The sequence below is a fragment of the Zalophus californianus genome, chromosome 12, assembly GCF_009762305.2.
Source record: "Zalophus californianus isolate mZalCal1 chromosome 12, mZalCal1.pri.v2, whole genome shotgun sequence".
NCBI classification, from domain to species: domain Eukaryota; kingdom Metazoa; phylum Chordata; class Mammalia; order Carnivora; family Otariidae; genus Zalophus; species Zalophus californianus.
The window spans coordinates 25,796,952-25,811,989 of record NC_045606.1 but is presented as its reverse complement, the minus strand read 5'-3'; the positions used below and the strand labels follow the sequence as shown (position 1 = coordinate 25,811,989).

Below are 15,038 nucleotides of genomic sequence, written 5' to 3'. Positions count from 1 at the left end.
TTCCTTGAGAATCTTTTGGATTGTGGCTTTCATAAATTAACACTTTAACAATTATGCATGTTTTAATTAGAGACAGTTACATCTGAGTGAATAGTTTGAATTGAAATAAAGCTATAGGAAATACAACTTAATTAAATGAAACTAGGCTAATGAAGTATAGGCTGGTAGCAATTTGTTTGTTTGTTTCCAGAGCAATTCTGTGTTATTCAGATGGAATGGAGGTTTCTAAAATGTCAGAAATTATTCTTTTCATTTCTTCTGCAACAGCCTTCCTTTCTTTGTGCTGTTAGTGAAGCTATTTTCACAGAGAGGTAGTACAGATTTAAACTGTCATCTGTCCCCTAGAAAAACCTGTGTTTTTGACTTCAGTTAAACATACATGAATGGTATTTCATTATATTAATGAAAGGTAGCAGCGGTTGATCTAGAACACTTAATTTATGCTATAATGGAGAGATGGCCGGGTTGTTGTTTGGTAGGAGTAAAGGGGTTTGATTGTTTTCATATTACAGCTTAAAGAGGTTCATTCAAGCTATTTTGGGGAATATTTCTATCTCAACATGTCCATCCTCAGAAAAACAGTTAATTTTTTTCAGGGATAAATGAATATACTTTGACTTGATCTTTCAAGATATAAAGAAAAATAATATGTAGAGTTTCTTGTACATACGTTAGAGGAATTTCAAGTGAAATAAAAAGAATAAGCTTTGCCTTTGTTTTTCAGAACTGAAAGATACCTCTTTAAATTCTGTTGAGTTTTCACAGGAGAAGAGGAAGTAATCAAAGGCTCACTGAAAGAAATAGATGAACACAGCTATTGGATCTTCTTGTGTGATCTAAAACAAAACACTTACTCAGTGGAAATACCAAAATATATAGGTGGAAGGATTCTAGAGACCATATTTATCAACTGAGTCATCATTTTGTAGTTGAGGAACCAAAGCCTAAGAAGTCACACTGCTAACTAGTCAGTGTTTAAAGCCATTTGTTGATTTAGCCATGTGCTCAGTAAATATTTCTACAACACTCTTTATGTGCCTATAATAGATGTTGATTCCCTGCCCACATCTTCTCAGTGCACACACACACACACACACACACACACTTTGTAGCTTTCTAGTCAAGCATCTGCAAATCTTTGCTTGAGTGCCCTCAGTGGGGACAGAAATGAACACCTTCAAGCAGTGATGACTGATATTGGTGAATACTACCCTTGATAAACAGTGGTTCCCAGAGGCTCTGAGCCCTGGTTGCCTACCTGCTCTTTAATACACCTCACATTGAAATCCTTTGTCTCCATATCTCACTTCTCCACTGTCTTATTAGTATGTCCTGGGGTCACCTCTCACATTGATTATCTGTGTTTAAATCCTCGAGTGTCTGCTTCTGGGGAACCAAACTGAAGGTAGGGGTGGAAACCTGTTCTCAAAGACCTTGTCTGTGGAGGATAAAGATCATTAAGCAGATCATTCAACAACTCTGAGGAAGGCAGCCTTGTTCAGTTCAGTTGTTGGCACGTAATTTTTGACGGACTTCCGGCCAGGCATTGAACACAAAGATGATCAAGATTTTCTCTCTCCCCTTACAGGGCTCAGATGAGTGAACACAATATAGTGTGATAAGTACAAGGATTGAGGAAGGGGGTTTAGCTGATCTTTAGATCTGACTTTTTCACTCATTAATTCCACACAATAAACCAGTGAGTTTCCTACTTACTATTGTTCTCCCTGATTTATAGAGGAGGAAAATGTCGGAAGGTGCTATGAGAGGTATTAACAGGGGTACTTAACTGTGATTTGAAGTGGGAAAGTGGGGGGAGATTTTGCACAACAAGAAAAGCTTCATGGCTATACACAAGGTGTGAAAAGGCATTATTCCATAATTCCAAATAGGAAAGGTGGCATTTTTCCCTTTCCTCTAAAATTTCTCCCAAATGCCTCTTTCCTTTCTTACTGTTTTTTGCCTGTAAGAGGAGCTAGGTCATGTATATTTCCCTCTTCGCACTCTGTGCTCTTACAACCCAACTCAGGAGAGTCTCAGGAATTATTTGCTCATGGGAAGGAACACCCCCTATTCCATATGCTGTGTTCTAACTCTTGCTTATTGTTTAGAATTTCTAGTTTTGTCTTTCTATATAAAGTTATCTATTCTTTAAATTTAGAAATCTCTTCTCTAGTAAGACTGGCTTTTAAGACTATCGCCTCCCTGATAGGAACTTAAACCTAATAAAATACCCAGGCTGAACAATGATGTATTTATATCAGCCCCGCTTTTCACCTTAGAGTGCCAAACTGATTCTCTCCATAGTGGGGAGTTAGGATGGAGAGGAGGAAGGGAAATCCAACAAGCGAAGTGATAGCATGATATAAGGCTAATTACGTTTTTATCGATTTATTATTTTCAATAAGATCATATCTATGATAGTCAGGGATTATTATTATTATTACTCTTACTTTAGAGAGAGAGAGAGAGAGCACACGCACATGTGTGTGCCCACAAGCCGGGGAGGAGGGGCAGAGAGAGGAGAGGGAGAGAATCTTAAGCAGACTCCAAGCCCAGTGCAGAGCCAGACATGGGACTCATTCCCAGGACCCCGAGATCATGACCTGAGCTGAAATCAAGAGTCAGACGCGTAACTGACTGAGCCACCCAGACACCCCTGTTCAGGAAATTTTATAACATTTAATGATATATGTAAATGCCTTTCATGTAATGCACACATAATCGAAATCTCTTCTCCTCCTTCTTTCCCATCCCGTATAGTCCCTTAACCCCAGTGAAAGATAAACTAAATTGATATAATGGTTATTAGTTTAATGTTCTTCCCAAGCTCTGATTTTGACCAGATTATTTTATGCTCAGTAATTCATTGTTCGTAGTGAAAGTCTTGTGTTGGTATGATAATTTTCTGAAGTCGATAATGATTAATTTGAAAAGGCAGTGCTAATATTACAATTGGACAAATTAACATGACTCTATTACTAGGACATCATATGTTGTTATGATCAAGTGCTATTAACTTTGATCATGAGTCAAGAGAATCTGTGGATTATCAAAGTCAATAGGAAGAAGCATAGAAAATAGAATATGTTGGTGGATTAAGCTTTAATGTTTTAGATGATTATACCCAAAGCTTCATTAGATTTATAGATTAAAGGAGATTAAAGCAAGTTCCTCAGCATTATAGATGTGTTTGTCCAATTCTGGGCTGAGTTTCCTGGGGGATTTGGTAGCTGAAGAAAATAATATATTTATCTTCTCATATTCTACTTTTGCTTTTCTCCTGCAGTTTAAATCATATATATATTAATTTTATTTGGAGCACTAAAAAAAAAGAAATAAATTGCTATAGCTTTTAGTGTTTAATAGGAATTGATCTTTAAAGTTCAACAACCAAGGAACTCTGAAATCACAGTCCAATTGGAATTCCTCTTTAATTTCTTTTAGAGTGAAAGTGATGTACATTTTGGCTTATTTGGAACTTTTTTTAAAGCTACATGCTTTTTCTCTGCTCTGATGCATTATGTGTGTGCACATATGTACGTTTGTGTGTGTTTTGTTGTTATTTTTAGTCTAGAATTTCTAATAGTTCCTTCTAGGCTTATGTTACTCATTTATTCATTTATCTGTCCATTCAATAGTAGTTCATACAACATTGTAGACATTGTGCAAGCATTGAATAGACACATAATAGAATGCTGTCTCTACTCAAATCAAAAGAATTTACTCTTCTCTCTTTTTTAATCTCAGTTTATTTTTAAATTTATGCAGAAGTGATGAACATTTCCTTTGGTGAATATTACAAATTTTTTTTTTCATGTAGGGTGATCTTTCCAATTGTGTCGCTAGCCTCATAGTATGGCTTGGGGATGGAGTACTTGAGCGTCTTTGTAATTAGGTAATTAACTATAGCAAAGACACCTGGGTCTATTATCTTTTACTGTGACGACTCTTCTTAGAGGACTTTGGCTCATTGATTGGTTAATGTGCTGGGGCAGTTACTAAGGAATTCTTAAATTTACTAGCAACATGATGGAAACTTCAAAAACACAGCAACTATAATATTACAAATACATAATAGCAGTTACTTGATGAATAAATGTAAAATGTTATTTGCTAAAAGTAGAAGTAAGCTTTAAAAAGGCCAGAGTGATTTTCCAGTTCTTTCTTCTTCCATTAAGCTAAAAAAAAGGAGTATTAAATTAAATTCACATTTTAAAACAGATTATAAGGCACATTAAAAGAACAGATAAGACAAAGGAATATGTCTCAAAGATTATTAGACACTCTTTATTGGTGATATCTCACTAGTTATTTTTAACAATCAATCTAAAAAAGCACATGTATTTAGATTTCTGGCGTGAAGTTTGGCATATGTATAAGGCTCAGTATTTATTTCTTATGAATGAATGCTGAGAGTTCAGAGAAAGAATAGATTATCTGTATTTTTCTATTATAATCATTGATCATTGAACACTGTCTTAGCAATAGTATTACACTTCCATCTTCTTAATAGAAATTTTTTTTAAGATTTAATTTATTTGACAGAGAGAGAGAGAGAGAGCACAAGCAGGGGGAGGGGCAGGCAGAGGGAGAAGCAGGCTCTGCACTGAGCAGGGAGCCCGATGCAGGACTCCATCCCAGGACTGGGATCATGACCTGAGCCGAAGGCAGACACTTAACCAACTGAGCCATACAGGCGTTCTAATAGAAATTGTTATATTTGGGGCTCCTGGATGGCTCAGTCAGTTAAGCATATAGTATTGACTGTTATTCACAGAAAAATAGAATGGGGAAAAAAAAAACTCATTGTAGGGAGTTTTGTATTGTATTAGTACTATCAGTTGTAGGAGTTAGAAAACACATCCTAACTAGTTTAAGAAAAAAAAATAATAAATAATAAATTACTGGTTCTATAAGTGAGAGCAAACGGATGGAAATAGCCTCGTCGCATCAGGATTCAGACTTTAAGCATTTCAGCTTTTGCAACCATAAGTACTCCTGGAAAAATAGAATCTTCCTAAGAAAGAAATAGGGAAATGAGATACTATTATTGTATAGATTTCATCACGTCTGAGTTTCTCTGGTCAGAGAAGCGGGCTGGTATAATTTGCCAGACAACTGAATCACATGATTGGAAGAAATGGTTCCCCAAAGACAGTAGAGTTTCTGAATAGAAAACACACACACACACACACACACACACACACACACAACTACCAAACAAAGCAAATCCTCATGTTTACTATAGTTGTTAAAACATGAGAACCATTGACTTACTCTATGCAAGAGCATTTATACAGTTTTCTTCAGCAAGATGCCACAGTTTGGGTGTTAGGATGGATGCACAAACTTTTGGTTTAATACAGAGTTGGAATTTTTCCAGTCAGGAGCATATGAGGATGGAGATGTAAAGGAGATGTGGGGTTGGAAAGAGTATTTAGAATCACAGAAAAATTTGAAGGACAGTTACACGTTTAGTGGACAGTATGCATACAAAACCATCACACGTTACCATCTGTATTAGCCTTATTTTTAATTTTTTTTAAGTAGTCTCTACACCCAACATGGGGCTTGAACTCACAACCCCGAGATCAAGAGTTGCACGCTCTTCCAACTGAGCCAGCCAGGCACCCCTATATTAGACTTTTTAAATAAATTACCTCATTTAAAATATCAGATTAAAAACAATAACAGCACCTAGTAATCACGTTTCTTCTCCATCTGCTACGTGGAATTCTTGAAGAAAGGACTTTAAATGAGTTAAATAGACTCAGAGCATACTAACTAGTCTATGAAAAGTAAGTGATAACAGTTTGCTTTGGTTCATATATAACTACAAGCTAAAGCTAATAGGTAACTTCTATGGCTATTCCTGGTTTTTCTTTTTCAATATATAAAATAATAGTTGATAACATACAGGGCACATATGGTGCGCCAGGCACTGTGCTAGACACTTTACATCAATTGTCTTTTTATTGTCTCTTGTCATATGATGTGAATATAGGTTTTTCTCATGCCTTCAGTTCAGTAATCTGCTGACACTGATCTCCAGATGGAATGTGCTCATCTTTAGTTTTCCTTTTTATTTTCATCAGTAACATGCTCATGTGTCCAGTGAGTCAGTTAAGAGTCTGCCTTCTGCTCAGGTCATGATTCCGGAGTCCTGGGATCGAGCCCCGCCTCTTGAGCCCAGTGTCAGGCTCCCTTCTCAGGTGGGAGTGTGCTTCTCCCGCTCCCCATGTCCCCCTCTTCCCCGCTCATGCTCTCTCTCAAATAAATAAGATCTTTAAAAATATTTTTTTTTTCAAAAGCCCCTGTCTTTAACCTACTGTGTCAACTACTCTCAGCTATCTTTGGGAAGATTTGCTCACATTCACCGCCCCCCTCCCCCAGAAATGCATGCACACACAATGACACATACACAATAGGCTCCTAAGTTCTTTTATTCACACAGTGCTACAGTGCTATGATTACTGCATCCCATGTACCCTGATTGACTTGAGCAGAGGTCAGTGGCAGTGGTGTGTAGGTTTACCAGGTCAAGTTGTTACAAAGATAATATTAATCAGAATATTTGCATTGTAACTGATTTGGGCTAAACAGTATGGATCTTGGTGGGCAAGAACCATTAACACAACTCATTTATAACAAGAGTATCCTTTTTTTTTACACAAGCGTATTCTTAATATTCATCTGATTGACTTCCATTTTTGAAACTGAAGAGTGATAAACGATTAAGAATGGCATTTTTTAAAAAACAACTTTAGCAGACAATACGGTTGCTCAAATTTGTCAGGCTGTGGATCATGTGCACAGTCAAGTGTACAGCCAAGAAAAGAGAATTAGTAAATTGGACAGGAAGTTAATCTCTATTTGAATTTTGAATGTGTCATATATTTCAGATGTTGGCTATAAAATCCTGATTTTCAGTTCCAATATTTAAATCTTTTCTTTGGCACCATCTTACTTCCATGTGGAAGCTTTGTACTTCTGCTTCCGATTTTTAACATAAATTCATTCTATTCATCAGAGGCCAACTTTTATAGGAGAGTGGCATGCAAGGGACTGTCACTCACAATATACGTTTTTAAGATGGAATGGTCTATTTTGCCCAGATTTAATTTTGACTCCCAGTAGACAATGGGAAACTGAAGTATTTTATCTCTCAACTTGCTAGGGGATGCTTTAAATTTCAGCAAGCAGCGGTATTATATTAGCGAGGAACATTTGGGTAAATTTGTTTCGAGGAGATAATAAATAACTAAACTACTTGGTTAAAAATCAGAAACAAAACAATTTGTTCTTGTCATCTGGTGGTGCTCAAATGATGAAAAATAGCTCTCTAAAGGTTTCACTAATCTTGAATCTAGTTTGAAGCTGTTGCTGGCTTTATCCTATCATACTGCATGTAATACCCTAAAATCCACTAAAAACCTTTTTATTTGAGTGTAAATACCTTCCAAGATGATGCTGTTTAATAATTTGCATGAAGGCATCTAGCCAGGGGTGCCTGGGTGGCTCAGTTGTTAAGCGTCTGCCTTGGGATCAGGTCATGATCCCAGGGTCCTGGGATCGAGCCCCACATCGGGCTCCCTGCTCCACGGGAAGCCTGCTTCTTCTCCCTCTCCCACTCCCCCTGCTTGTGTTCCCTCTCTCTCGCTGTGTCTCTCTCTGTCAAATAAATAAATAAAATCTTTTTTAAAAAAAGAAAACATCTAGCCAAAAGGATAATAGAGAAACAAGATGACTCAATTTTGTATTCTGTGCCTATGGTAATTAGCTTATATGCCATCGTTTTAAAATATTAAAGGATAACTGACATAACTTTATTTTCTGGAAGGAGGGACTGAGGGAAGTTTGAGTGATAGGAAAGGTAAATGAATCAGAAACACACACACATGCATATACACACGGGCTTGAATTGATTGTAAGTAGAGGAGGTGTATTTTGGCTCTCTGAAGTTCTTCACTCAGGTATTTTGAAACCTGAGAAAGTTTTGGTTTGTGTGGTCATGTTATCCAAGGATGACACGAGATTTTCTTCAGTGATAGCAGATCAGAGCAACTGACTCTTGATATTCCTGCCCCTTGTGTATCAGGAGGGTGAGAAACTTGCTTCTTATAGTCAGGGCATAGATAGTCTTCATTTTTATTTCTCCCAAACACTCCAAAGGGAGGTTGCCAAAGTTTGTTGAAAGAGTGAGGTGTGGCTCCCTCTGTTGGCTGGGAGACCCAAAATTCTCCTTGTACACAATCTGAGTGGGATGGAGGCAGGGGACCCGGTAAAGGAAGAAAGAATTCAGCTGATACTTCCTCTTTTTAATTCTGCCCCCCTCAAGCCATTTAATTGTTTTTATACAATTTGGTCTCCTAATTTTCTTTTAGCACGGAGTTAATTTTAACTGACAAGTCACTCCTGTAAGACACCAGAACATCAAAATTAGGCTGATTCAGTGTGAATTGTCCTTTATTCCTGAGAATTGTCTTTTATCCTAATCCTGTTGGGATTGGGTTTGGATATATTTTGAGCGATTCGATTTCAGACTGATGTAGTTTAACATAGCTACACAGGTCATATATTTGTATATAGCAGAGGAGATAGCTATAAATGAATGTGATAGGAAAGAGAATTATGACTTCACCAAATTAGACTTATCCTCAAGCTTATATTTAAAATTCTTTCTGAGCCACTCTTCAACCCTAAACAAAAGCCACAGTAAGTAATTGTACTTTTCTGCAAGAAAGCATGAGGAACTCTCAGTTATATATAAAAATTATTTATATATGGTTATATAAATTAAATGTTCTATGAATGTTTGCCACTTATTTTAGTGTCATACTGCCAGGTAAGTGTGCTGGTTGACAAATTAAATGCAGTGACACTTTCCCCAAATCCTGACGCCCTACATAGATGTCTGCTTACTGAAGTGGATCACTTGAGCTTTTCTGTTAGGTAAAATCAGGGAATAAATGAAATGTGCATGCTCTCACTGCGAAGTTTAGGGTTAGAGAAAGTATTTATAAAAAATTAGGTAAAAAAAAATGCTTCTAAGCCAAAGACAATGTCACATGTATTGGTGAAGAGGAAATTTTGTTGTAAGGCAGTGGATGTAGTAATCAGTTGCAATTCCATTATGGTCTTTGTTCTCTTATTAAATCATGACAAACTGTCTAAGAAGATGTATTTAATTAGCTACTTTATTTTTTTAAAGATTTTTATTTATTTATTTGACAGAGAGAGAGAGAGCACAAGCACAGAGGCATCAGACAGAGGGAGAGGGAGAAGCAGGCTCTCCGCGGAGCAGGGAGCCCGATGCGGGGCTCGATCCCAGGACCCTGGGATCATGACCTGAGCCGAAGGCAGACGCTTAACGACTGAGCCACCCAGGCGCCCCTAAAGAAAACTTTTTAAAAGTAGAAATATAAAATACCCTAGTTTACAATGAGTATGGTTGTTGTATATGCAGTATAATTTTAAGATTAAGGTGTCCCCCCCCCCCAGTTTAGTTACTAGAAAAAAAATCAGTTTTGGGGATCTTATGTCTTCTGGAGTCCAGAAGACCTTGTGCAAATGCATAAAATTTAAATAAACTTTGCAATACACATTTTCAGTAAGTTTTAGAAGCAATATAGAGTTTCTAGAACGAAAGTAATAGGATTTTTACATAAACTATAGTGCAGTAACAAGAGGAAAAACATTTGAAAAATTCTCAAACTTAGTTTTTCTTCATTTTTATTTTTATTTCAGGCACACTTTATTGTAATAGAATCAAAATACTTAGTTTTAGTTAAAACTGGCATTCTTATTGTACTTTATACTGTTTTGACACTGTATGTGATACTCCTAATTTTAGGTTTAATTAAATTCTCTTTTTTATTTGTTATATGTGACCCTGTGTCACATATAAGAAAAAACATTTCAACAATTTAGTCCATTAGCTCTAGTACCATGGGCCAAATGTAAGTCTAAACATTTTCGTTGTTTTATATAATTGACCTGTATCTGTTATTTTATCGAAAGGATAGGGGTAGGTACATTTAACTTACTTTGTGTCTCTCTTGGCACAGCAACGTGTGCATATAGATATTTAATGAATGTTCGTTGAAAATAATAATGTTGAATCACTTAAGATTTCATGCAGTTTCACCTTGTTTTCTACATTTCAGTTCTGTAAATATAAGGAAGAACTTGGCAGAAATAAAGTCTAAAATGAAGATAAACTCATTCAGTATTTTATCTTTTGATGGAATCCACATTCTAAGTGGAAAATTGTCTCCTAAGTATAAATTTCAGAGTTGCAAGAAGGATCAATAAACTAGTAATTAGATTTGGGACTTTGGTGGATTCCAAAGATTCTCTTGCTTTGTGTATGTGATGAATTCTGATTTTGTATTTTAACTTTGTTACAAAATTAATGCTGTAAGAAAGGCTTCAGGAAGTAAGACTTTTATGCATGTCAAAATTCTTTAGCTACTTAATTCTTTTTAAAAGAATTAGTTAAATGGTAATTTTTAGAGCTCTTTATTCTAAATGAAATAAATTCGAAGTCATGGTTTCATTCACTATTATGAATTATGTGTTCCATTATTTATTAATATAGTTTTTAGTTTGGTCTTAGAACAGTCTATCTTTTATAGAACTTCAGGCTCATGATATATTTCTCAAATTAAAAAAGGGAGGCAGATTCGGCAGCAAATAAGTTTGAGAAACACCACAAGATCTGTTTTATTCTTGAAGATATATAATGTACATTCATATGTGACTTAGAAGCCAAAAAGAAATGACTTTAACTTCATTGCTTATTCTAAAGTCAAAGGGCCATAGAATGTCTTGAAGAACTAGTGATTTTTAACTAGTGGAGGTGGTATATCTTTTAAGAAGCGCTAATTTATTGAAATTTTTAGAGTAATTTTCTTTTTAAAAAATGTGTATTGCATTTTCTCTTAATAGAATTTTAGAGTATCCATGTTTTTGATGTTATTTTTGCATAGTGCTCCAGTTACTACTGAAGACGTATGAAAGATGGATTATATTTAGAATCAGTTCAGAAAAAAGGAAAAGGAAATCAGTATAAGTGGATTATTTTAACAATGCATAGAACTAGTCTTGAAGCCTCAAAGAATAAAACTTTTAAATTCCTTGACAATCATTTTGTTCATTATTTCCTTTCCATTTTCATTCTGTAACACAATTCATATCCATAATTTATAGTTATGGCATATTTCAGCAACACTGAGGGCTGGCAGAAGTGTCCGAATACATTTATTCTTGAAGAGCCAATGCTCATTCACCACTTTGATAGAATATGATAATATTAGTGTGTTAGAGCGTCTGATTTTTTTGCCATCTAAATTCAATTATTCTTGATCCCTTTTCTGAATCTCATGAAGAAATTTCTGCCAATACTGTCCAGATACACCTTTCCTTACTAATTTCAACGTGTGATATATATATATTTTAAAAGTCACGTTGTCAGCAAAGTATTAACAAACCACATTCTTACATTTTTCTTGAATTATTCTGTTCATAATTTCCTGATTTAGGGATGTGTGTGTTGTGAGGGTGGATATATATAATTTCTTTGCATCATGCATTCTTTATTTTTTCTTGACAAATGGGTCTCAGATCTATGCTGATATACTTTTTCCTCAATGCAAGATGTACTTTCCAGTATCACTGATACAGTGTTTTAATATGTTTTTAGAAAATATTGGCTAATCTTTATGGATCTTCATGGAGTATTTTATGAGAGGAATATCACGAGGCATTTATTGTTTAAAATACGCATAAAATGTGTTCAGTGCTGCATCCAGTATATTTTTACATTTTTACTCAAATCAATAAAGCACTCTTCTTTTTTTTTATAGAGCAATGAAGTTGTCTACTACAATGCAAAGGATGATCTTGATGTGAGTATTAAAAGTTTTACATTAAATTTCAAGATAAACTGAATTATGCTAGGATGACTGGCTTTACAGAACAAGCTGACCTAGCAGGTTGAATTTTTCAGAAAATGTTCTATAGCATCAGCAGAATTACTGGTTGGATCTAACAAGGTAATGATGAATTTTAGGGCTTATGTGATCTTCAACAAATTATCATTGGCATCTTCCAGGGTAGAAACGCCATATGTTTCTCTGGATCTGAACTCTGTCTGCCTCCTGTCCAGACCTCCATCCACTGCACTGACTCAGATTACCCTGCACTCAGTTAGCCATGTGGCAGACAGAGGTTGGGTCCCATCCATCTCTTTCGCCCGGCGCTTTACGCGGGTTACCAGGCAGGTCTCCTCTGGCCTGAACCGCACACACCAGGGGGGACCACTTATTTCGCCTACAGTGTGAATGACACCCTGGAAATGGTACAACAGCTGGCCTTGCCCAGCCAATCTTTGAAGCATAGTGAGTGGTTCAGTCTGCCTTTTTAAACAGATGACTGTAATGTACATATTCAGGTGATGTTCCAACATGGATTATTTTAGCACAAATAAGTTACTTCTCATGTTGCCACCTTTGGATGGACTGTCGGGAGACATTTTAATTACTTAGCTATGGTGGAAGTATTTACAAAATTATAAAACAAAATTTTACGCTTAAGTTCATTTAAATTATCATATCCGTGACTTTTTTTATCAGGAAAAAATTTGTATATATACTTGTTTATGTATCCAGAAATGTTTGTTGAGGACTTCCTGTGTTTTCGATGTTCTTCCATGAGCCTGGGATGATTTATCAGTGAACAAGTCAAACAAATATAAAAAAATTATTTGTTATTCATACTTTTTTTCTGAATCAAAAAATATTTGTATACTACTTTTTTCCAGCTACTTCATGGGAGTGTGAAAAAAATATATAAATCAAGTAAAGCTGGCCTTTAAAAAAATTAAAAAACAACACAAGATAGTAGGCTTGAAATGCCACATCTTCCCAAATTGCACCACCACTGCTATTGGTGAACATCATAGTTTATTGAGCACTATTTTGCCTGCATGCTGCTAACCACTCTACACAAATTCTTATATTTAATTTCTAAGATGACACTGTGAAGAGAGGAGGTTATGTTTTCTCCATTTAATAAATGAAGAACTAGGATTGTTTTAAAAAGCGTTTTCTTTTTACTAGACATAGGTGTTTTGCTAATGCTTCTATGATAATTATTATCCTTTTATGATAATGATGTATATCATTTTAATGAGGTAGGATGTTTATTAAGGGCAAACCAACAGCTAACACAAAATGTTTTAATAGTTTATTGATTGGGGGGGCACCTAGGTGGCTCAGTCAGTTAAGTGTCTGACTCTTGATTGAGGCTCAGGTCATGATCTTAATGGCTCAGGTCTTGAGATGATGAAAACCAGCACTGGGCTCTGTGCTTACCGGGGAGTCTACTTGAGATTCTCCTCTCCCTTTCCCTTTGCCCCTCCCTCCCTGCTCACACTGTCTCTCTCTCTCTCTCTCTCTCTCTCTTTCTCTAAATAAATCTTAAACTATAGTTTACTGATTGGTGTTAGAATGAATATTATTTTTGGACAGACATTTCGTTTCACTGTTAAGATTAGTATTTGATATTTAAAAGTTATATAGTCATTTAAAATACAGATGCTAAATCTTTATCAACCTTCCTGGTGGTACACCAGTTACAGCTTTTTAAAAACAGTTAGTCTGTAAAACTATGACAAAGATTTTCATAATAAATAAAGTGGAGGGATTGACATGCTTGGTCCAATCTGCCAGTTGAGTGTTGCCTAAAGATGATGAACCAGTACTGCAAATATTGTTTTTCTTTCATCTAAACTAATTAAGAAAGTCCTATTTTTCATGTCACATAAAACAGTTTTATTAAGTCAAGTTTGCTTCTTAATTAGAAAGTTCTTTTATTTTGCATAGAAATTGTGAGTTTTCTTTGTCAAGATTTTAATAATCACAGGCATAGATGTAGATGCAACTTTTTAGTGAGTGTCACCCCAATTAGTATTCAGGGGTATAATTGAATAGTGCAATAGTAAAATTAATAGTATTCAACCACTATGCTGCAAAGTTAGCAATATGTCCATTATAAATGGAAAAGTATGCATGGGGCGTGTACTTCTAACACTTGAGCTGTGCTCAGTGCTCAAGTTCATAATTTGCCTGCACAGATGTTTATTCCTATATTCAAATAAAACTCTGTGTAGGGGAGAAAAGGATTAATACAAGTGAACCTAGTGAACTTGACATGGTTTTTTTTTTTTGCCTTCTCCCATCCCCCAAAAGTCTATAATATTACCATAGGTTATAAATACACCTAGGGCACCTGGGTGGCTCAGTTGGTTAAGTGACTGCCTTCGGCTCAGGTCATGATCCTGGGGTCCTGGGATCAAGTCCCGCATTGGGCTCCCCCTGATCTGAGGGGAGTCTGCATTTCCCTCTGCCTCTGCCTGCCACTCCCCCGCTTGTACTCTCTCTCTCTCTCTGTCAAATAGATAAATGAAATCTTTTTCAAAAATAATAAATAAATATACCTATAAAAAAATTCATTCTCTTTGGCCAACTGATGAGCTTTCTGGCAAGTTAAATCAAGACTCTATAAAAAGCAAAATATCAACTTTAGAATTTAAAACTTAAAAATGATGCCCAGAAAAAATAAAATAAAATGACACTCAGGATTTGGAGAAACTATTTTCACTTCTTGACATGTAAATAAGAACAGTGCCAGAGGGCACTGGGTGGCTCAAGATGGTTAAGCATCTGCATTCGGCTCAGGTCATGATCCCAGGGTCCTGGGATCGAGTCCCGCATCGGGCTCCCTGCTCTGCGGGGAGCCTGCTTCTCCCTCTGCTTCTCTCTCTCTCTGTCTCTCATAAATAAATAAATAAAACATCTTTAAAAAAATAAATAAGAACAGTGCCAGAATAATTTGCAAAGAATACTGTATAGTAGGAAGACGGCTAGGATTGGAATCAGAGACTTTGGTTCACACTCCGTTCCACCCTTAAAATTGTACTCACTCATAGGGCATGAAAGCTTATTAAAATTGGAACTGTTTGCCTCTCACCT

The 15,038-nt window shown here is 36.0% G+C and overlaps 1 protein-coding gene across 8 annotated transcripts in view; it reads left to right on the top strand.

The window, feature by feature from the left end:
- Positions 1 to 15,038, top strand: part of CACNA2D1 (calcium voltage-gated channel auxiliary subunit alpha2delta 1) — a 479,784-nt gene that overhangs the window by 278,553 nt on the left and 186,193 nt on the right. For all 8 annotated transcript variants that reach the window (XM_027573790.2, XM_027573786.2, XM_027573787.2 and 5 more), the window contains exon 5: positions 11,871 to 11,912. In XM_027573790.2, coding sequence (XP_027429591.1) covers positions 11,871 to 11,912 — 42 coding nt within the window. The remainder of the gene's footprint in view (positions 1 to 11,870; positions 11,913 to 15,038) is intronic.